Source organism: Cimex lectularius, unplaced genomic scaffold (assembly GCF_000648675.2).
Source record: "Cimex lectularius strain Harlan isolate CLEC.00 unplaced genomic scaffold, Clec_2.1 scaffold24, whole genome shotgun sequence".
NCBI lineage: Eukaryota > Metazoa > Arthropoda > Insecta > Hemiptera > Cimicidae > Cimex > Cimex lectularius.
Window position 1 is genome coordinate 156,441 of NW_019392666.1, and position 24,590 is coordinate 181,030.

At 32.1% G+C, this 24,590-nt stretch overlaps 1 protein-coding gene across 5 annotated transcripts in view; it reads left to right on the forward strand.

The window, feature by feature from the left end:
• Positions 1–1,399: 1,399 nt before the first annotated feature.
• The window catches only part of LOC106660843 (endothelin-converting enzyme homolog), a 43,123-nt gene continuing 19,932 nt past the window's right edge, over positions 1,400–24,590 (forward strand). For 2 of the 5 annotated variants that reach the window (XM_014383823.2, XM_014383825.2), the window contains exon 1: positions 1,400–1,498. In XM_014383823.2, the coding sequence (XP_014239309.1) occupies positions 1,487–1,498 (12 nt within the window). In that variant the 5' untranslated portion in view covers positions 1,400–1,486. Of the gene's footprint in view, positions 1,499–7,489; positions 7,555–7,698; positions 7,803–24,590 lie in introns of those variants that run through there. The other 3 variants (XM_014383824.2, XM_014383822.1, XM_014383821.1) reach the window with 3 other exon arrangements.

Consider the following 24,590-nt stretch of genomic DNA (forward strand, 5'->3'; position numbering starts at 1 on the left):
TATATTTTTGTTCATATTAGATGAATATATTATTTTATTATTTTTTGGTGCTAAGCACATTACAATTAATTAGTAAGCCTTTACCTCATTAAATTTGAATAAAATTTAGGCTTGTTACTTAAAAAAATATATATATTAAAAAATATCAATTGCACAGAGTAGTATATTTTACTGCTATATTAATTTAATTGTATTTTGTATTATTTTCTTATATTAAATTCTGGTTTTCTTATAATTATTTTCGGTTTTTGCAGATGTTTATAAAGATGTTATAGTTTTGTATTAATGTTTATGTTCGTTTACCATGTTTTATCCGTTCTTGTTTGTAAGAACAGGTCAAATTACATTAATAAAACTTAGATAAAGACCAATTGGATAAGATTATACATTAAAAATCAAAAAGTTATAAAGATTACGGCTTTCAAATGGGCCATCGATTTATTATTTTTTTGTTGTATAGCACAATTTCCATAGATATTCGCGATCACAGTGGGATAAATTTGAAAAAAATATATATAACCTTGTGAGAGTTAAATTATAAAAAAAAGAATTGCTATATAGCATTTTTTTAATCCCCTCTAAATAGCTTATTAAAAAGTAAAAGTTTAAAAAAATATATTGAGTATTCAAGAAGTTTATTTGTCAAAAAAAAAAAAAAGGATTATAATTGTTGTGTATTATAGAAATTATAGTAGAATTTATAAAAACAAAAGGTTTATTTTTTTTATCCTCTTCACAGCTTGTCAAATAAGGGCTAAAATTAAGGTAAGTAAAAGTCAAAAATATGATTAATTCGTAGAACACTGTTCTTTTTCAAAATTGGTTTTACACTTTTTTTGTTACTAAAACATTAAGAAAAAATGACAAATTTTGGAAAAACAATGCTCAAATATACAAAATCATTATTTAGAGATTGTGAGATGCGGTCTGGTGTCATGTGGGCTTAGAATCGCACCAGACCGCATCTCACGATCTCTAAATAACAGTCACTAAACACCACACATTTACACAAAATCAACTGATTTTTAAAAACATCTAATCTCACGGCATGCTAATAAGTACTCCGACAGTATTTTAAACGCCAAATAACAAAATTAAACAACTAAAATATTTTCTTTTATTTATATGAATTAATTATAAATCAACATCCAGTCTCAGATATTATTATCATATGATATTCTTATCGGTGCAAAATGCACATTTCCGCCTTTACAGTAAGCTAATAATAGAAAGAAAAATATGTACACTTTTAATTATTAAGTAAATCATCAATACTAATTTTTCATATTTTCTTGGGTTGTGTGGATGGATTGATGGTGTATGTTTTTCTGAACTTGTGGATTGAGGATTAACAAATGTAAACAATGATAACTATGTGCATTTTTTTTTCTTTCTCTTTAGTATTATAAATGTATTTGACTTGAAGAAGCATTCTGGGTTTTATGGTTTACACATTTCAGTATTTTAGGATTTCCAGTGTTTTACAATGACGTATAGAGTAAGTGCTTTTAGATGATTTAATTTTCATATGACAAATTTATTCATGTACAGTTTGCTTTATGACGAACAAAACACTGCTGAAATTGCATGTTCATGTTTCCTAAATAAATTAATCGGATCAGCTGTTGTCATACAAATAGAAATATTTTATTTCCAATTAATATTTGTCCACTGTATTTAAGTATTTTTTTAAGTGTAATTGATTATTTTTCAAATCGCTTTAAAATACATTCAGAATTTTACTGCTACTCAGGATAAATTAAGAAAATATTAATATATTTTCGTCTCAGCGAAATCAAAATTCGTCGTTTTCCTATAAAGTGAATATCGATTGAATAAAAATAAAATAAGACGCTTGTAAATTGAATGTGATTTTAGAAAAAGTTTCTATCTGTGTTTTCTATTTTATCTCCGCATATGCATTGTGTTTGTATGTTTTGTTTCTAAATAACAGTATCGCTGCCTTGAAGAGATTATTTGCCATTTGCCATCTTCATTCATTCATTACATGTAAGATTATGTTATGTGTTGATTACATTCTTATATTTTAGTTTAGTAGAAATTTATTTATTTATAATTTTTCAAAATCCAAAGCATGAGCCAAATCAGAAGTTTTTTCTACACATACAAGTTCTTAAAACAATAATGTACTTTATAGCAACTTACACTACAATTGAGTTATTTAAACTAATAACGTATGCTTCAGAGAAAATGCAAAAATAATGTTGGGTATGTACTCGTCTGACATGTTGAATGGCATCAGATATGATTTAAGTTTTCTGTGTGCCATCATCTTATGTAATATATTCACAGTAAGGTGAACAGTTAAGAAAAATCTTTTCTGTTGTACCCCATAATTTCTCTTTCCTTGCAACTGCAGTAATAAATCCAAAAGCATTTTCCCATAAAAGAATGTTAAATCATGTTTTGCATGTGCTTTCATTCTGATAACATTTAATATGTATGGAAGAAAGCATTTTTTTTTTATTAAAGGCATATGATCGTTAAAGTTTGTTAATAGTTTGAATATTGTTTAATTATAAAATACATCTTGCTTATTTGGGTGGGTTGTCTTGATACCACGTGGATGGCAAGACTCAGACTAGTTGCTCAAGCGACTGATTACAAGCCTAAAATGATACATTACTTTAGTATTGGGTTGTCCGGAAAATAATGCAGGATTTTGGTATTAAACAAAAAAAAAGAAACTAGTTACTTTAAAGCAATGTTCTTTAATCAAAATAATTTCCCATACTCTCAATACATTTCTCCCAACGTGTTGGTAACTTATTAATTCCGTCTGAGTAGAATTCAGAATTTTTAGAATTGATAAAGTCAATAAATGCATTTTCCAGTTCCGTTTGATTTTTGAATATTATGTGTTGTAAGTAGTGGTCCAGGTGTCTAAAAAAATGGTAGTCAGTAGGCGAGAGGTCCGGAGAGTAGGGTGGGTGAGGCAAAGTTTCATAGCCAAGCTCCAATAATTTTTGTGACGTTACACGTGACACATGTGGTCGAGCGTTGTCATGCAACAAAATGGGCCCTTTCCGATTGACCAAAGAGGGCTTCATTACTGCCAATTTCTGATGCATGGTATTAATTTGGTTACAGTATGATTCAGCATTGATGGTTTCGCCAGGATTTAAGAAGCTGTAGTGTATTAAACCAAATGAAGCCCACCATACCGTAACCATTACCTTTTTTTGATGAGTTGGGGGCTTTGGAAAATGTATTGGAGCTTCTCCTTTGTCGAGCCACTGTCCAGAACGTCTAGTGTTATCGTAGAGAATCCACTTTTCGTCACATGTAACAATTCTGGCCAGAAATGGGTCATTTTTGTTTCGACAAAGAAGTGATGCACAAACATCAAAGCGCTGATTTTTTTGGCGATCGTTTAATGAGTGTGGAACCCAATTTTCGAGTTTTTTCACTTTTCCAATCGCCTTGAGGTGGTCAGCGACGGTCGTTTTACTGACTTTGAGTTGCTCTGCAAGTTCTCGAACAGTTGTTTTGGGGTTTTCTTCCACCACTGATCGCAGAACATCATCATTAAGAGAGGAAGGCCTTCCACGACCTTCTTCATCTTCAAGGCTGAAATCTCCCTCCCGAAATTTTTTAAACCACCTTTGCACAGTGCACTCATTAACACAACCCTCGCCCCAGACTTGGTTAATGTTTCTAGCCGTTTGGGCTCCGCTTCGGCCGAGTTTAAACTCGTAAAAGAAAATCGTACGAAATTCTCGCTTTGACATTATAAGGATGACTGAATTATTTCCAAGTAGCGGAATGCTACAGAGGTAAACAAACAATATCATTTGGAAGAGGATTAATAAGTGTTGACATTCATACAAATGAGTAATCCTGTAAACGTAAACAGAATATTTTATATAGATTTTTTTTAATGAAAACTTAAAATCCTGCATTATTTTCCGGACAACCCAATAATAACATTATCACATCGTGACTTCTGCACAAGATTTTAAAGCACAGCTTTTCTTCACTGCAGTCTTTTTAAAGTTTTCTATCGTGGGTGTGAAATTCAGAATGCCAAAACAAACCATGGTTAATCCTATGTTCAAGAATCGGGCGAATTTCAGTTCGGCAGAGAGTTTTGAACGATCGGCGAAATTTTTCCCCAATCGAAATATCTAACCGAATTAATTACAAACTAATTAATAAAGTCTTCTAAACAAAAAATCTTTTTTTTTTCTCCAATGAAATATTTACTATTAAGTATAACCATCATTAAATTAAAACCCTTGAAATGGAATCTAGTTTGGACAATATGTTATACATATTTGCAGGAAGGAGCCAAAAAAGTTGAGCATTTCCTCTGCAGAAAACGAGTAGTGATCGTATAAAATGCAGTCGTGGAGCTTTCTCGGGTTGTTGACCTCAGAAAGAAATAAAACTTATACATCGTTTCCAAGTGAGTTGAGCGTTTGTTTCAACGTTTTTCAAACTAAGAAAGGAATTTCAAGAATCTGATTGAACAAATAAATTTAATGTTGGTCGTATTAGCAGAAAATAAAGAAGAACGATGAAAAATTGTAGGAAGACGGAATGTAAGAATTCTGATGATAAAATCATTTGTGGTATTGACAAAAAAGCCGAACAAAAAGAAGAAAAATTCTGATGATGGACTAAAACAGAACAAAATGAAGAAAAATGTCGGCCAGGATAAGGACATCATTGGCTTGATCAAATCGATCAGAGAAGAAAACAGTCAGATATGGTTACGATTTTGGTTGATCAAATCAATTTGATTTTGGACGTATCAGCAGGATATAAAGACTAGTGATAAAAAAGGGCAGAATATTCATCCTGTAGGATTCTGATTAGTAAAATCATTTAATGTATAGCAAAAGGAGGACATATAGAAAGGGAAAAAGTCGAGCGGAATAATGAGAACGTTTCTGATTTATAAAATCAATTGATGTTGGACAAAAAAGGAGAACAAAAAGAAGAAAAGTGAAACGCGGTGTACGAACACGATTATGATTGAAAAAAGCGAGAAAATAAAATCACACAGTTGGACAGAATACATGGATACGATTCTGATTGATAAAATCAATTGATGATTTACTTATCAGTAGAAAATAAAGAAAAGAGAAAAACAGTTGGACGAAATGTATGGGATACGATTATGTTGAATAAAATCAATTGATGTTGGACATTTCAGCAGAAAAGAGAAGAAAACAATCGGGCAGAATATATGGATACGATTTTGATCGATAAAGTCGATAATGATGTACAAATCAGAAGAAAACAATCGGACAGAATATGTGGATTCTGATGGATAAAATCAATTGATGATTTACATATCAGCAGAGAATAGAAGAAAATAGTTAGACCAGAATATTACAAAATTAATTGATTTTGGACATTTCAGCAGAAAATGACGTAGAGCGTTGAAAAATGTCAAAGAATCTTCGAAAACGCTTCTGATTGACAAAATAAATTAATGTTGGGCGATAAAGCAGAACATAAACAAATAGAAGGAAAAAAGTCGAACCGAATGTAAGAAATCGGTTCTGATAGATGAAATCAGTTGATGACGGACGGGAAAAAATAGAGAAAAGAGATGAAAAATGGCAAAGAATATAAAGACAGGAGGAAGAATGGACATGATTCTAATTAAAAATAATTAATTGATGTTGAGTAAAAATAAGGGAAATGAAAAAAAATCAGACAATATGTATGGGCATGATTCTGATTGAAAAAAAAAAGAAAAGGAAAGAAAACAGTTGGACAGAATATATGGATTCTGAGGGATAAAATCAATTGATGATTTACATATCGGCAGAAAATAGAAGAAAACAGTTGGACAGAATATAATGATGCGATTCTGATCGATAAAATTAATTGATTTTGGACATTTCACAAGAAAATGAAGGAAAGCCATGAAAAAAATGTCAAAGAATGTTCGGAAACGCTCCTGATTGTTTAGCAATAAAGCAGAACATAAACGAATAGAAGGAAAAAAGTCGAACCAAATTTAAAAAATTGGTTCTGATTGGTGAAATCAGTTGATGATGGACGGGAAAAAATGGAGAAAAGAGATGAAAAATGGCAAAGAATATAAAGACAGGAGGAAGAATGGACAGGATTCTAATTTAAAAAAATTAATTGATGTTGGGTAAAAATAAGGGAAATGAAAAAAAATCAGACAATATGTACGGGCATGATTCTGATTGAAAAAAAAGGAAAGAAAACGGATAGAATGTATGGATTCTGATTAATAAAATCAATTGATAATTTACATATCAGCAGAAAATAGAAGAAAACAGTTGGACAGGATATAATGATGATTCTGATCGATAAAATTAATTGATTTTGGACATTTTAGAAGAAAATGAAGGAAAGCCATGAAAAAAATGTCAAAGAATGTTCGGAAACGCTCCTGATTGTTTAGGAATAAAGCAGAACATAAACGAATAGAAGGAAAAAAGTCGAACCGAATTTAAAAAATTGGTTCTGACTGGTGAAATCAATTGATGTTGGACGGAAAAAATACAGAAAATAAATGAAAAATGGCAGAGGAGGAAGAATGGACAGGATTCTAATTAAAAAAACAAAAAACTGATTTTGAACAAAAAGAAGGGAAATGAAAAAAAATCAGACAATATGTGGACATGATTCTGAGTCTTCTGAAAAAAGTAAGAAAAGGAAAGAAAATAGTTGGACAGAATATATGGACACGTTTTTGATGGATAAAATCCATTGATGATTTACATATCAGCAGAAAATAAAAGAAAACAGTCGTACGAATGTGGATACGTTTCTGATCGATAAAATTAATTGATTTTGGAAATTTCAGCAGAAAATGGAAAGCGATGAAAAAATGTCAAAGAATGTTCGAAAACGCTCCTGATTGATAAAATAAATTAATCTTGGGCAATAAAAGAGAACATAAACAAGTAAACGCGAAAAAGTCGAATGTAATGTAAGAAATTGGTTCTGATAGATGAAATCAATTGATGTTGGAAGGAAAAATGGAGAAAAGAGATTAAAAATGGATTACTATCTTCATTTACTAAGTTCAGAGCCAAATATTATTATTATTTAATGCAGGACGTTCGAAATGTTCGTGTTTCTAAAATATTTATATTGTGTAAATATGTGATAGTTTTGTATCAGTTTGTAGTTTAGATTAGTTTAGCTAGGAATATTCATCAGCTTTTTTATTAGACTGGCTAAATCTTTAATAATTTCTTTCTTAAAACTTGATCTTTTAATAATCACCTTATAATAAAAACACCAAATTGTACGTTGTTGATAAGCAGTCTTGCAGAATGTTTTGGGCTTTGTCTATTTTATAGATCATTACAATATAATTTTATTTATTTGAGATTGACTGCTTTATATTTAAATGCATAATTGGAATGTTGGATTTTATTGGATGGCGGGAAATTGTTGGTCAGGCGTGAACTCCTGCTAGATCAATACTAAGGGCAAGAACAGCCGGGACGGTTTTGTTGGGGCAGTGGCAGTTCCATCGAGGCGAGGGGTGAGGCATGCAGCGAGGCCCCGTTCTCCACCATGTCTGTGAAGGTAAACCATCGACACTCCTCGGTATCTAATGGTTGTCAAGGGGGGACGACGATATTCTGCAGGGCAGGGACCGCCTGGATCACGACCGGATACCACCGGGTACTCCCACTTAAGCCTAGATGAAAAGGGGGGTTTGCAATTCGACACGATGAACGCCAGTAAACCGCCGTTTCTCGCCAAGATAACATGTAGCTAGCTGTATTGTACTGTTCTTCGACTGCGATATGAACACAATGGATTGCTGGAAGGTACTGTAAACGAACGCAGACCATACGTACAACTGACAACTACAGTTTTTTAAAATAACTCCTTCCGAATATCGTTCAAGTGGGGCAGATCGTGTAAACATAGTTGTATATTTATTATTACATTCAACTTTTCAAATTAATTTCTTCGGGCACGAGGATCCAAATAAAATACACGAACACGTTTTTCTCTCCTAAATTTCTTGCCAAACCAAAATTCTGCGAAAAAAACATACATGAAATTAAAGTGCACAAGACAAAGTAACAAGCGCATTATAAAGAAATTAAATAATATTTACAAAATTAATATCGTCACTTTAATGTGTATAATTTTAATAATTTTTTAACTGTCAAAAAAATAAGGCTAAAAAATCAAATATTGTCCATTTTCATGTCATACATTGTTCCATCTTCCAAATTGTGCTAAAAATGGAAAATAATTGTCAATAAATGACAATTAAGTTAAATTACGACTCGTGTTAAATTAAAGTGTATAGGACAAAGTATCACGCGCATTATAAAAAAAATTAAATAATATTTACAAAACTATTATCGTCATACTAATTTGTATAATTTAATTCATTTTTTAACTGCCAAAAAATAAGGTTAAAAAAGCCAATTTGTCCATTTTCACGTCATATGCTATTGTCATATGCTATTTATGCCAAATGAGAAAGATCTTACGTGTTTTTTTAACTAATTAATTTTTATCGAAAACTACAAAACAATCTGGTGGCTGCTTTTCAATTGCAATTTAGCGAAAAATACAGCGTAACGATACATAAACAAGTTTTGGGGTGCCTTTCAGTTTAAACGTAAATTAATTTTCCTGGTACTATTTAAAAAAAATATATTTATTTAGAAATCGTGAGATGCGGTCTGGTGTGATGTAGGTTTTAGAAAAACATTTTCTTTATGTGCCATTCTTGCGTGTCGTGTCGAGAAGCGTGTGGCACAATTACACAGAAGACAAACACTTTGAGCCCTGAAGATGATCTCAATAAAGATCGAAACGTTGGCACGATAAAGAAAATGTTTTTCTGATACCTACATCACACCAGACCGCATCTCACGATTTCTAAATAAATATCGATTAACGGTCACTAATCACCATAAAAATTAAAAAAAAAATATTTTTTTGAAAGTTTATAAAATTAATTAGTACTATGACGCTATGGAAGGACAAACGCCACTTAAATGGCAAATATGTTTTACTTTTTTGTTGGTTCGTGTTAGACAATATTTCGATGTGGTTTTTAAAAAATAATAAAGTAAAAACATTATTAACATTTTACATTTTAATAAATATCATTTACTTTGTATGTTTCGGAAGTTTACACCCACCATCAGCAATCTATATTATTTATAAAAGTACATACGCATAACATTAATATTCATATATTACATCAATTTGTTAAAAGTTTATCTTGTATTACATTAACAATTTATTGTATATAAAAGTTAAAGTACCACTCTTGTTAAAATAAAGTGTATAAGACAACGTATCACACGCATTATAAAGCAATGAAATAATTACAATTGATTAAGGTTTTTAGTTGAGATAAAAAAGTCAATGGTCGATTACACGACATTTGAAAATTGGCAAAAAGGAGGGAAAACTCAAAAGGTGGGGTTGAGATGGGAAATTGGTGTCTGAGTGGATCGAGGTCACGATCAAGTGGTAGAGCAGCGACGTATCTAGCCGAAGATCGTGGGTTCGAATCCCGCTCGTGCCATTGACTTTTTTATCACAACTAAAAACCTTAATTAATTGTAATATATTAATTGTTCAAGCGGACCACGAAATTGGGGAATTAAATGAAATAATATTGAAAAAAGTAATATCGTCACACTAATTTGTATAAATTAATTCATTATTTAACTTTCAAAAAAATAAGGTTAAAAAAAATCCAATATTGTCCATTTTCACGTCATACATTATTTAATCTTCTACATTATTTTAAAACCATGAAATAATTCAATAAAAGACAAGATAAATTAACTCTGGTATATACAAATAAATCCATAATATATAGAAGTTTTAATTAAAATTAAACCTGGACACATTAATTTTGAAGATTTGAAAAAATGGGATCTTCAATCGCCTTCAAAATTGTTCTATAAAAGGAAATTAAATGTTAATAAACTATAATTAAGTTAAATTACCACTCGTGTTATATACAAATATTGGGTTGTCCGGAAAATAATGCAGGATTTTGGTATTAAACAAAAAAAAAGAAACTAGTTACTTTAAAGCAATGTTCTTTAATCAAAATAATTTCCCATACNGTAATCCTGTAAACGTAAACAGAATATTTTATATAGATTTTTTTTAATGAAAACTTAAAATCCTGCATTATTTTCCGGACAACCCAATAAATTAAATTATACGTAAGTATAATTTATAAACAAAATTAATATGGACATTTTAATTTCTTATGATTCATTTCTTAACGGTCGAAAACATAAAGATAAAAAATAATCAAGGATTTTCTATCTTCAAAATTGTTCTAAAACAGATTTTTTGAATTTCTAATTCATCATTCCACTTTCCAACTTGTTCAAAAAAAGGAAAAGTTGCCAATAAATGACAAAATTATTTACCACTCGAGTTATATACAAATAAATTAAATTATATGTATATCTTTTAATAACATTTAATTAATTAAGGTTTTAAGTTGAGATAAAAAAGGCAGTGTCACGAGCGGGATTCGTACCCACGACATTCGGCTTGAGAAGCTGCTAATCAAGTGGTAGAGTAGCGGCGTATCAAGCCGAAGGTCGTGGGTTCGAATCCCGCTCGTGACACGGACTTTTTTATCTCAACTTAAAACCGTAATTAATTAAATGATATTAATTGGTCAAGCGGACCACGAAAAATAATGTATTTAATGAGTCTTTTAATAACGTTTAAATATGCCCATTTTAGTTTTGTATAATTCATTTCTTAACTGTCGAAAGAAATAAGCCATAACGAGATTATCACATTATTACATTAACAATTTATTATATCCATATTGTATATTGTATATTTTCGCTCTGTGTAAATATACCCTGAATATGACAAAATTTTCCAGCAAATATTACAAGTTACAACTAAAACATGAAAAGGAAATTTTTTCACTGCGAGTTTTTGTTTAAATTTTTAATCTCAACTATTTAAAGATAAAAGTGTCCGTTGTCCAACAAGAATCGTATGTCTTCATTAAAAAAAAAAAAATAGTTATCTCGCACTAAAAGTAAAAGAACGGTTGTTTTTCTCGAAGGACAAGGAACAAGAAACGGTTTTGTTCGTAAACCGTAATCTCATTCATGTTGGATTTATTGAGTTGCAACTCGTTTACAAAAGATAGAGATACAGATATTTTTTTCTTTTATCATTCCATCGTAAAGTTAGCAGAAAATTATTTACGCCACGAAAAAAATTCTGTTCAAACTTTTATGTAAGAGATTGTCCGATTTGTTTTTTAATTGTTCTCCTCGTTTTATTTATTACGACCATAGTCGGCTGCACTTAGCATAAAAACGAAATTGTGTAATCTTAACATTATTCAAAATGATCCTTGCAATACTTCTGACTGTTGTAATTGTCAACAAGATAATAAAACAAAATTGCGACGGAGTGAATTATTAAAATATTTGTGTTAAAATGTCTCATTAGGATTTTTTGTATAAGGTGAACATTTTAATTATAGGATAGTCATTATTAACAAAGCTGTTTAGTCATCAGTGTGCAATTGTAAGCATAATAACGCATCACAAAAATTTTATTTGCAAATCATTTATTTACATAGCGATTGTAATACGTTCCTTTCACTTGCGTTTTTTTTTTTTTTGCATGTATGTGACAAATTTCAGTTAAGATTTATATTTAGATACTTATATTTAGATTTAGATAATTGCCTTTTATAAATTTTTTGTCGCAACCACGAAGTATCAAATAAGAACCAACTAAATATCAAAAAATCGATTTTTTTATTTATCAGTCAATTGTTATGATTTTTTAACAAATGCCACCAGTTTGATTGCCCCCGTTCACCATGGTCCGCCGAGACTCGCAGTGCAAGTCATCAAAATTATTATTATTATTAGGATAAATTATTCCCGTCAGCTCATCTTGTTTTTCAATCAAACGAACAACGAACTAATTTTACTTACATTCGCCTTGATCATTTGACAATTATGTGCAATGAAAACTGACAGCGAAAACAAGGTGCAGGATTTAATAGTTCGTCTTTATTTGTCTGATTCTCCTCCTGCAGGTTTCATCGAAAGTGTTCCTGTTATTCGGTGGATTAGTCAGGTCGAAATACAAAGCGAGAAAATGCGGACCGTGTTGAACTGGAACGAATGGAAAATTGAAAAATCCCGAGCTATATTTCCTAAGTTATCTTATCGATTTTTGAGATGAAGTTGCTTGTTATTTGATTCTCTTTTACTCATACAATACACTATTTTTTATAATTTTATATTTTTTGTGTATTTGTTTATTGATAAAAAACACTATATTTTTGAAAAATTATAAAATTAAATAGTACTATGACGCTATGAAAGGACAAACGCCACTTAAATGGCAAATATGTTTTACTTTTTTGTTGGTTCGTGTTAGACAACATTTCGATGTGGTTTTTTAAAAATAATAAAGTAAAAACATTAACATTTTACATTTTAATAAATATCATTTACTTTGTATGTTTCGGAAGTTTACACCCACCATCAGCAATCTATATTATTTATGAAAATACATACGCATAACATTAATATTCATATTTTACATAAATTTATTGTAAGATTATCTTGCATAGTGTTAGATTAATAATTTATTATATTCATATTGCATTGTAAAAGGTATGACAATCTTGCATCTATAATTTAAGTTTATTTTTACACATTTTGCGTTAGTTTTAAGTTGTTTTTTTTTTAAATTTACTTGCCGAAAGGCCGCATGACATTTTATTTTTAATTATTTAAACGATTTCTATTTATTAAATTCGATTTGAAGTACACTTCATTTTCAATCATTAAATTCACTAATTTCGTGGTCCGCTTGACCAATTAATATTAATTAAGGTTTTTAGTTGAGATAAAAAAGTCAATGGCACGAGCGGGATTCGAACCCACGATCTTCGGCTAGATACGCCGCTGCTCTACCACTTGAGCTATTCGTCCGAGTGGATCGAAGTCACGATAGCTCAAGTGGTAGAGCAGCGGCGTATCTAGCCGAAGATGTGGGTTCGAATCCAGCTCGTACCATTGACTTTTTTATCTCAACTAAAAACCTTAATTGTAATATATTAATTGGTCAAGCGGACCACGAAATTAGTGAATTTAATTGTCATATATTTTAAAATACAATACGAATATAGTAAATTTTATTAATATAATACTATACAAGGTAAGCTTTTAATAAATTGATGTAAAGTATGAATATTAATGTCAGGCTAATGTATTTTTATAAATAATATAGATTTCTCATGATGGGTGTAAATTCCTGAAACGCCCCAAAGTAAATGTTAAGCCGAAGGAAGTGGGTTCGAATCCCGCTCGTGATACAAACTTTTTCATCTCAACCAAGACCGTACATAGAAAAAAGAATAATTAATTTAATTAATAAAATTGTTACTTTATTATTAAGAAAAAACATGGAAATGTCTGACATTAACAAACAAATTTGAATAAGGCGTATTAGTCTTAATTATTCCATGTTTAAAATAAAACAACTTTTATTTTTATTATTTTTTTAAGCTGATTGATTGTGTGGATGATGACCTTTAATTAAAGGCGTGATGGTTGCTGGCTCGTTTTCGCTCATGTACACATATTATTTATAAAGAGACGTTTCAGGCTCTTTTGTGATGCGATCAATATTCAGGATATTCGTTTTGTTTATTCCTGTTGCAGAGAATAATTTGAGTTGATCGTTTGCCAACGAGGGTGGTTGAATTTTCAAGCAAACTTGGAGGATTATTTACTTTGTAATGTTTTCAAAAAGGCCATTTTATGTTTGATACTCGAAAAATAATTAATTTGTTGTAATTTTTCCGCGTTTTTTTTTTAAATGTTTGTAAAGATTTTCAAGGTTTATGCAGGATTAAAATAAAAAAGAGTTAAGTTCACTAGATTCGTGGTCCGCGTGACCAATTAATATCTTACAATTAATTAAGGTTTTCAGTTGAGATAAAAAAAGTCAATGGCACGAGCGGGATTCGAACCCACGATCTTCGGCTAGATACGCCGCTGCTCTACCACTTGAGCTATCGTGATCTCGATCCACTCGGACACCAACCTCCCATCTCAGCCACACCTTTTGAATTTTCCCTCCTTTTTGCCATTTTCATAAAAAAGAGTAAAATAGAGTTACTTGTGTTTTGAGAGCTATAGGTTCTATTTTAACAGTTAAATTTCTCCTTGAAGATAATCGTTTGATTTGAGTTTTTCTTTAATCCACGAACTTGCCGGAAATGGTTTACTACAGTTTCATCCTGTTTTATTGGCTTTCTGGTTCGAGGACCTCTTGGTTCACCGGTCTGGCAAATCATCCGAAACTGTCCTTGCCTCAATTACAACCGCTGACATTAAATCCCAATTTTACAATCGGGTTTTTCGTTTTGATTAATTTTAATTTCTTTCAATTAATTAATCTTTGTGTAAGGTATTGGTTGAGGTAAAAAAAGTCAGTGTCACGAGCGGGATTCGAACCCCATGATCTTCGGCTAAATACGCCGCTGCACTACCACTTGAGCTATTGTGACTTCGATCCACATGGACACCAACTTCCCATCTCAATCCACCTTTCGAATTTTCCCTCTTATTTGCCATTTTTCAAAGAGTGGATCACGATAGCTCAAGTGGTAGAGCAGTGGCGTATTTAGACGAAGGTCGTGGGTTCGAATCCCACTCGTGACACTAACTTTTTCATTTCAACCAATATCTTACATAAAGATTAATCAATTGAAAGAAGTTATTTGGTCAATCGGACCACGAAATCTACTGGATTTAATTTCTCTCTTGTTTTTCTCCCCTAATTTGATCAAGTTTGAAACGACGCGTGCTGTGAACAAAGCCGGTTTAAAAATAACCGTACAAATTCGAGCTTCCTGGACTGAAATAGCCATGGGGGTGGCTCAAGACGTTTGCGGAAAAAAAATCATTGCACGATATCGTGGAATAGATATTATATTTTCATTTTACATAATATATTTATATTTAAATATTTATTTGTAACAGTTTACTGGCATTTGAAAAAGTCCTTTTTTGTTTACAGGAATACAATAAGAAATACTCATAAAATGGTTCATATCCTTAAATATTTTTCATAAACTAGTGATTACATAGGCTGAGTTAAGATTTAATTATAACGTTTTATTTATATTATAAATATTTAGCTTGTGAATAGGTTTTCGATGATAAAATGCGTACTGAATTCAACTGAAAGAATGGCCATATTCTTTGTTATATTATACTAATGTACATAAACATTGAAAAATAATTATGTACAATACACTTAAAACTGATAATTAGAAGAAAAACACCAATTACAATAATTTCATCGCTTTGTCCTTGATTGAAGATTGTCTTTTTCGTTTGATCCAAAAGAAAAAAAATCCTTGAAGAGTTATAAAGTTTGTTTATAATATTCGTAGCAGCATAAGAGCTGAACTGTTTTCCCTTTTTAATAATAATTGTTAAATGAATCTTCTGAGAAAACTTCAAAAGTAATAAGATGAAAGATTAGGAAAAGCGTTGTAAAAGGAGGAAATTTTGTAAAGAAAAGAATATTTCACACAGGAAAAATGTTGTATTTGAATATTTTCGATGATTGAAAGTATGCAGACAAAACTCAGGAGAAAATTTCATAAGTTAAAAGTTGAACCATATGAAACAGTTTTAAAAAAGTGTAAAAGGAGGAAGTTTTGTTAAGAAAACATTATTTTATCGAGGAAAAATTGTTGTACTTGAACATTTTTCGTTATTGAAAGTATGCACGTCAAACTAAGGGGAGAATTCAAAAGTTATAGGTTGAGGCATTAGGAAAGCTTTTAAGTGAAGTAAAAGAATGAAATTGTGTAAAGAAAAGATAATTTTATCAAGGAAAAATGTTTGGACATTATTGATTATGGAAATTACCCAGATAAAACTAAAGAGAAAACTTCGGTAATTGTAAGTTATAACATTAGGAACAGCTTGAAAGTGTATTAAAAAAATGGAATTATACAGCTAAAAAGATTATTTGATCGAGGCAAAATAGTTTTTCTTAAATATTTTTTAATATTGGATTATTACAAAAGAACAAAGGAAAAACTTCAAGTTATGAGGAATAAAGTGAAACGTTAGGAACAGCTAGAGAATAAACTAAAAGAATGAAAATATACAGCGAAAAAATGGTTATTTGATCAAGAAAAAATAATTTTTCTTAATTATTTTGAAATTTTGAATTATTGCAAAAAAAAACAAAGAAGAAAACTTCAAGTTATAAGATATAAGGTGAAACATTGGGAACAGTTGAAAATAAACTAAAATAATAAAAATATATAGCTAAAAATTGATTATTTGATCGAGACAAAATAGGTTTTCTTAAATATTTTTTAATATTGGATTTTGCAAAAGAAAAAAGGAACAAACTTCAAGTTATGAGGTATATAGTGAAACATTAGGAAGAGCTTGGAAGTAAATTAAACGAATGGAAATATACAGCTAAAAAATCGATTATTTGATCGAGAAAAAATAATTTTTCTTAAATATTTTTGATTACCGGATTATTGCAAAAGAAAACAGGAGAAAACTTCATATATTATGAAGTATAAGGCAAAACATTGGGAACAGTTTGAAAGTGAATTAAAAGAATGGACAATTTGAAATTAAATGATATGAAAAATAAACTTTATTCCGAGACAAAGTCCCGTTGAATAATTAATTATTATTATTAATGTGTGGTGTTTAGTGACCGTTAGTTAATGATTATTAATTATTAATACCACATATTTTATTATATTGCTACAGAGATTCAAGTCTGATAACGACAAAAATATAAAGTAAAAACGCCATGAAAAATATACTAAACTGGGTCAATTAAAAATCTTCGGTGCCAAGTTGTTAGGACAAGAGATAATCAATTTGACAGGATAATTTGAAATGGAATTACAAATGTTGGAGGCACGGATGAGCAGTAATTCTATGTTTTGAGGAGGGTGAGAGCGAGTTCTCCGGGTGGTGAGGACATCGTATAGCAGGGAGGGGAATGGGACGATAATCTGATAGAGGAAAGAGCCAAGGAAGTATTTCCTGTGGTAGGAAGGGTTTAACCACATCAAGTCGGTATAGAAATCATTTATGTGGGACCTTGAGGAGCCAAAGATAAAACTTCCAAACAATTCATTAGACGTTTAGGCTTATCTTCAAGCCCCCGGTGAGTCCCCCATACGCAACACATTCGTAATCAAAGTCGAAGAGAATAAGGGAGGAAACTAGAAGATGACGCGTACTAAATGGAAGAAGGTAGCTGACGCGACGGAACGAATGGAAGCTGGCAAAGTACCGTCGGTTAATTAGGGAGATTTTGGGTTTGCAGGACAAGGTTTGATCAAAGACAATCCCAAGGTTCTTGACAGTGGTTCAGAAGGAAATAAAAGGTGATTGTTAACTTCGGGATAGGAGGTAAAAAATCGAAGAAGGGTCCGGACTCAAACTCAATAGCCTGGGACTTAATGTTTTCAGGAGCTAATTGGGTTTAAGTACTCCTGAATTCTTGAGGTAGGAAGGAAAAGTAAATGTTGGAGCCATATGCTTTAAGTTGATAGGAACAATATATTATTGATTTAGAGAAGTCATTAATGTAACAGCTAAAACGAAGCAGAGTTGCTTGAGCCTTGAGGGACACGGGAAGTAACGGGTTGTGGGGAAGATGGTGTCTTATTTGGGTTGGAGAATACTTGTTCCTCAAGGAAAGAGTGGAACCAGTCTTTTTGAGAGATAAGAGTTTAGAAAAATCGAGAAGGATAATAATAGTGATTTTACATTGGCCAATAGTTTTAGTCAATCAGTGGAGATTTCACTGTTAAATATTTTAATATTTGTAACTATTAAAAGATATTATCAAACAACTAAAGGGAAAACTTCAAACGTTATAAAATGAAACATTAGGAAATAGAAAAGAAGCTAAAATAATAGAATTTTGTAAAGAATTGTTGATTTCATCAAGAAAAAATCGCTCAACTGGAATGTTTTTACTTTCAGTTTGGAGAAAAATTTCCTTTGTGCTTCTTGAACAACAAAAAATTTAATCCTTCCTAAATTATTATTGCAAAATATTTAATACTAATGATGACGGACCTGCCAAAACTATTTTTAAAAAGGACTTAAAAGGACTTAACACACGGAAAACCCCATAGGCCATCCAGAAAACGACCGTCAACGAGGCATTGTCACTAAAAAATGTTAACTATTTTGCCAAGTTTCTTGGTCCCTTAGTCAAAAATTGTATTTTGCAGCCAGTATCGTAGGTATTAAAATACATTATTTATTACCGTCCGACGTGGTAAATTAAAATATATTTTTTAGCAATAAACAAAATTGATATTCATCTTTTCCATCCCCCAAAACGATTTTTTTTCGAAAATCACAAAACTGGCGATAATTTTGAAACGACTCGTCCGATCCCCAGAAAACTACATGGAATTAGAGAACTATAAACTCCAAGTATTGGTAAAAAAATCGCTTCTATAAATAAAATAATTATCTTATTAAAATTTAAGTAGGTTGTTTGTAAAAATATGTCTCTTTAAAAAGTGTATAAATATGACAACGCCTACGAATCTCTTTTTGTCCTGTAAACTATACATTCTCACAATTCTCTTAAAATAACATAAAACTTACAATAACATAAAAAATCACTTATAATAGCATAAAATTTAAATATTATTGATAAACCCATAAAGAATATATTCTATTACATTTTTTGCAGTGGAACGCTGGAATTTGGCGAGGAAAATTATTAGCCATAATCCAGTAAAACAATTTCGATATTTTAATTCAATGCAAATCCGTATTTAATCGTTTCGCAGGATGCTTAAATCCGAATGGGTTTTTTAAAAAAATATTTTTTTTCGTCCTACTTTACGCAAAGCGTCTTTTGGTTTTGTAGATTTATATAAATAAATAATTATTATATATATTATAATAATATTGAAATTCATGCACAAAAAAGACAGAAAAACATATTTTAGAAAAACTACTTTAAATATATTTTTTCTCTGTTGCTAAGCTCTATTTTTCGACTTAGTATCATCAAAAAAAGTTACGATAAAATTATCCCACCTCCGTAGCATCCGTTTTAAGCTTTCTTGAACAATAACAACTTTTCTCATAATTAATTTTTTTATGTAAGGTTTTGGTTGAAATGAAAAAGTTAGTGTGACGAGCGGGATTCGAACCCACGATTTTCGGCTCATCCAAAAGTCGTGGGTTCGAATCCCGCTTGTGGCTCTAATTTTTTTCATTTCAACCAATACCTTATATAAAAAGATTAATTAATTGAAAGAAGTAATTTTGTCAATAGACTACTAAATATAATGGATTTTCTCATAATGTTACATTTTATGCTGCCTTGGTTTTGCTTGAGTTGTGCATAGAAATTTATGTAGGTTGTTTCTAAAAATGTTTCTTTAAAAAGTATAATATTACAACGCGTATGAATTTCTTTTTACCGACTAAACTATACATTCAGCAGTTAAAATATTGTATAAGACTTTCTAGGCAAGACAAAGAGGATCAAAAATGTCCAACGTTTCAACTATTCCTTTGAAGTAGTGTGAAAATATGTTGGCCATCATAAACTGAGGAAACAATTTATATTTATTTATTTTTTATTACAATGAAAATCCGTGCTTAATTATTTTTCAGGATGCTTAAGATGAATCCGAATAGGTTTTTGGAAAAAAAAATTTCATCCTGGACTCGAAGCGTCTTTTGGCTTTTGTAACTTTCTATATACCCATGCCTCATTAAATAACTATCATGATTATTAGTTATTATTTTATGTAAAAATAAAAATCTAATGATATATAATAACATTTAAATACAAGCACTACAAAGATAGAAAAACATTTTAGAAAAATTACTTAAAATATTTTAAATATATTTTTTCTCTACTGCTAAGCTTTATTTTTCGACCGAGTATCACCAAAAAAGTTAGGTTAAAATTATCCCAACTCCGTAGTCTCTGTTTATTAGTACAATGAAAATTTTAATCTTGCTGCGAACTATAAAACTTTTACATTGTTCAATTTTCATACTGTATAACTTTTGCTTGAGTTGTACACAGAAATTTATGTAGGTTGTTTGTAAAAATATGCTTCTTTAAAAAGCGTATAAATATAACAACGCCTAGGAATTTCCTTTTATCGACTAAGCTAAACATTCAGCTAAAATATTTTAGAAGACTTTAGGCAAGACAAAGCGCCGAACAAAAATTTCAGACGTTTCTTTTGAAGTATTGTGAAAATATGTTTAAAAGAACTCGTCCAGACGCGGTCCCTCAAGGTCCGAGAACATTAATAATTCATCTTTTTTATTCCTGGCGACAAATTCTCACGGAGACAAAACATATGTATTTTTATCAGTTTAGAACGCAGTTGCGTAGTTGGTCCACGTCTGATAAACAGCTTCTGCCTTTTCAATTTAAAGTATTTCTCATTGCCTAAACCTTGCTTGCTTATTCCGTCTCGTCGTGATGAATCAAGACTGATGATGTTCCTAGTGGACAATTGACGTTAAACCGATGACGGTTGTCCGTTATTGATATTGATTGAATACACAACAAATGCATAACAGCTCGATGAAAATATTAACTGTTCTTTCATTATAGAGCTTGTTGACGCATAGATAAAGAGTATTTATGTTTTCAAAAAACATTTATTCTATGAGACAACAGGCGGTTGTTAGTTTAGAAGACGAGAATTATCACGGTTTGACCTACAATACACAATTCTTATCACAAAGATAAGATTAAATTCACAAACATTTGACCGGTACAATGAGTTTTTGCAACAACATTAAATTTCCCCTAGTGATTTAACAATCAAATAATAAAATGCTCGGTTTGTATAGTAACATCTTTTAAAACTATATAGCTAGTGCTTGCTTATTTCCCATCTTCCTGGAAAATAGCAAAATTCCTAAAACTAATAAAGGCCATGCCTTGTAACTATCGCCCAATATCACTCCTTAGTACCCTCTCAAAAATAGCAGAGAAAGTAGTACTGCAAAGATTTAGACACTTTTTAAATCAAAATAACATTTTTATGCCTTCCTAATTTGGCTACAGGCCTGTACTACTTTCATGCAGCTGACCCGAGTATTGGATAGGATTCTCCATAATTTTAATGTAATAAAAAAATCATATGGGGATGGTAATTACTGACGAGGAGAAACCGTTTGACTATGTTTGGCACTCAAGTCTCATATTTAAACTCACGTCATATCAATTTCCTAAATACCCAACACATTTAGTTAGTAATTACCTACCCAACAGGAAATTTTTTGTACAGATTAGATAAGGACATCTTTGAGAAGTATAAAAAGCTTGGGGGTGCCCCAAGTGTCTGTTCTTGGACCAACATTATTTCACATTTTTATAATTGACCTTTGCAAGCTAAAAACTATAGCTGAACTGGCTCTCTTCGCTGATGACGGCCTTTATAAGCACCTCGTTTAGGGCTGATCTATCTGCACAGAATTATCAGTAATGGTTAATACCAATTAATAATAAGTAATGGTTGGTAATATTTTGAAAAATGGAGAATTAGACCTAATGGTAGCAAGAGTTTTTACCTAATCTCTCGAGATGCGTTAAGGGAGTTGCTGGCTTTAGATCTGGCTGCGAACGGCGGGTGCTGCATCAGAGGCATATGCGTGTTAGTGTACCAGATCCAGTCTAAATAAATATACGGACGTGGGAGGGTGCATAACCATCTGTACTACGGGGCAGCGTATTTTCGTTCCAAGTTCATGCCCAACTGCATGGGTAAGGAGTGGTAACCGGTGGCGGGTACCTAGAGAAGAGGCTGCGTTTCATTCGTGGCCGTGGACCATCGTACTTGCGTATGACCTCCAAATTACCTCCCGACCTCGCGGGAATCGGAGCGATCGGATTGCCGAGAGCGTATAGCCAGCGAGGAGCTATGTCTACGCTGACGGCGTTCCTCGAATGCGTGAGGAATGGTGGACGGGGGCGTGTTCTTGTCGGTGGCGGCCGTCAGAGCATGGTCTGCTCTAGGGGGTGGTTAGAGATTCCACTAAAATCGAAACCGCGGCCGGAGCGCATCCGGAGATTGCGACGCTAATGTAGCCCCTTCACCCAGGGAGATAGAGTTGTCGTCTCTATCTAGGGAGTGCGTGGGAGACTTGACCGATGCATTTCCACCTCTTTTTGAGTATTCCTTTACGCGCGGCACTGGTTAAGTGCCCAACGTGAACCCACCCCCTCGGAAGGGGCAAGCGGGAGAAGTCGACATGTCGGCAGCATGCTGCGGGATGATGTGGGCTTCTACAACGAACCTCAAGGAAGAAGCAGATTTTCCGTGCGCGGAGGTGAGTCGCTCCTAACTTGAGAATCTAAACAGGTGCGCACGCCAACCGGCAATTAATTTTCAATTTTTTTTAGAAAAATGGCAAAAATGAGGGAAAATTCGAAGGTGGTGTTGAGGTGGGAAGTCGGTGTCCGAGAGGATCGAAGTCACGATAGCTCAAGTGGTAGAGCAGCGGCGTATTTAGCCGATGGTCGTGGGTTCGAATCCCACTCGTGACACTAACTTTTTCATTTCGACCAATATCTTACATAAAGATTAATTAATTGAAAGAAGTTATTTGGTCAATCGGACCACGAAATATAATGGATTATAATTAATGTGTAAATAGATGTAAAGTCCTTAGTTAATTTCCTGTTAGTTGATTTGTTGTTTATGGCATGTAATTGAATATTCTTATTTTTTTGTTTACTTCATTCATATACATATCTATCGTTGTGATTAATACCTTTATTGTTTTCTACAATGTCTGAGATTTTTAAATATATTTTCTCCTGAACTATTTTATGATTAATGTACATATATTGAAAAGTAAAATGCTTCTTACATTTAAAGCAGACTAGGAGAAAAAGGTGCAATAATGCCCTGGAACCAACTTAATACGACTACATAAACAAATATTGTAAATCAAAAATTATATTGAATAAAATTCATACATATATATTCAAACTATATGAAAACTATTACTAAACAAGGTGATAATTTTAATTTTTTTATTTATTGCCACTAAATTCATTATGGATTTTTAAAAAATTCTCGGTTATCTTGTTTCCTTATTTTATCTTCTTTTTTTCCTTCTTATGTAAGCTGAATCGCAGAACAATTTTCAACAGTGGCAGTAATTGTAGCAAACTGCTGAATAGTCAATGTGTGCTAATACCTAATTCATCGCGCCTATTCTTTTCTTTTAAATTTTTTTAAATTCACATTGTACACATTCTATTTGTCAAATGTTGTTCAAAACCTTAAAACAGTTAAAATTAAATTATTACCTAACTATTATATGTTATACCGGGTAGACTTTTATATCCTGGCTATTGTGTTATTTTTGAATGATGTGTCCGACGTCACACACTTTGATAAATTAACATGTCCGAGTAATTGATGTATCTCATTTCCGTGGTATATTTAGATGCTATGACACGTGAGACAATTATTTTATGAATCCATTAATAAATTAAAATAGAGAAAAAAAATCTGTTTGCATAAGAGCACAATGAATTATTTATCGACATTCTAAAGTGTTTTTAAATCGAGGTTGTAGCAAAGCCATCTATTGTAAAGCACTGCAGGCTTACAGCAAAAACAATTGGGAGGATTATGGCAATGAACTTATCGCGTGCCTCCTGACACGATTGGCACAATTTTGTGTTACTAAATATCTTTCTTTCTGAACTGCTTAAAAAACTGCTCAAACTTTCGCAGTTTCGATATGTGAATTGCTATTGCGTCCTTGATTTGCTATTACCATCATAACAAAAACAAACACCTTCTTTTAGGAAGTCAAACCGAGGGTGACAGGGGGAAGGTCGCTCGATGTGCCTGATAACGGAAGGATGACATGTCTTAGCTTTATATAGAAAGAGAATAGGTGTACCTACAGATATGAGAACTGTTTTTGAATGTAGAAAAATTTCTGCATTCAATGTGTCACATAAAATCATTTCCTGACGTCTGGTCCCAAGGCCGGCCAGCATACATTGGATGAAATAGAAAACAGGGACTGTAGACAGACAAATTATGGTATTTTAGTGACCAGGATTTTCCTGAGAAGGGCCTGGATGGAGCTGTTGGTTGAAATCCATGGACTGATGTCGAGGAGCCGGTTGTGTCGTAGCGGTAGTCGGTAGCAGGTTGTTCGGCTGTTGAAAGTGTGAGAAATGTTGTGAGTACCCTTGTTTTCTTGCTGTGGCCACTGCTGACGATTTGCTCATTAGTCAAATCTCTTTGAGATCTCGTCGACGAGTCCGAATTAAGCAAGTTGAGCACCTTAGAAAGCATCTTAAAAAGTGAAACCATTGTAGATGCAGTCATGACACCTAGAGGATAGCAAGTGGGCAACATATAGCGCCTCCCAATAGAGCATTTCCAATTGAAGAGTGGCGTGTTCATTCCGTTCTCCCAGTAAGTACAAATGTTCTCAGGAACATCATGACGACGTTGTTACCACTTTTGGTGCCCCTGAGAAGCGCCTGTGCGGGGAGCCGTT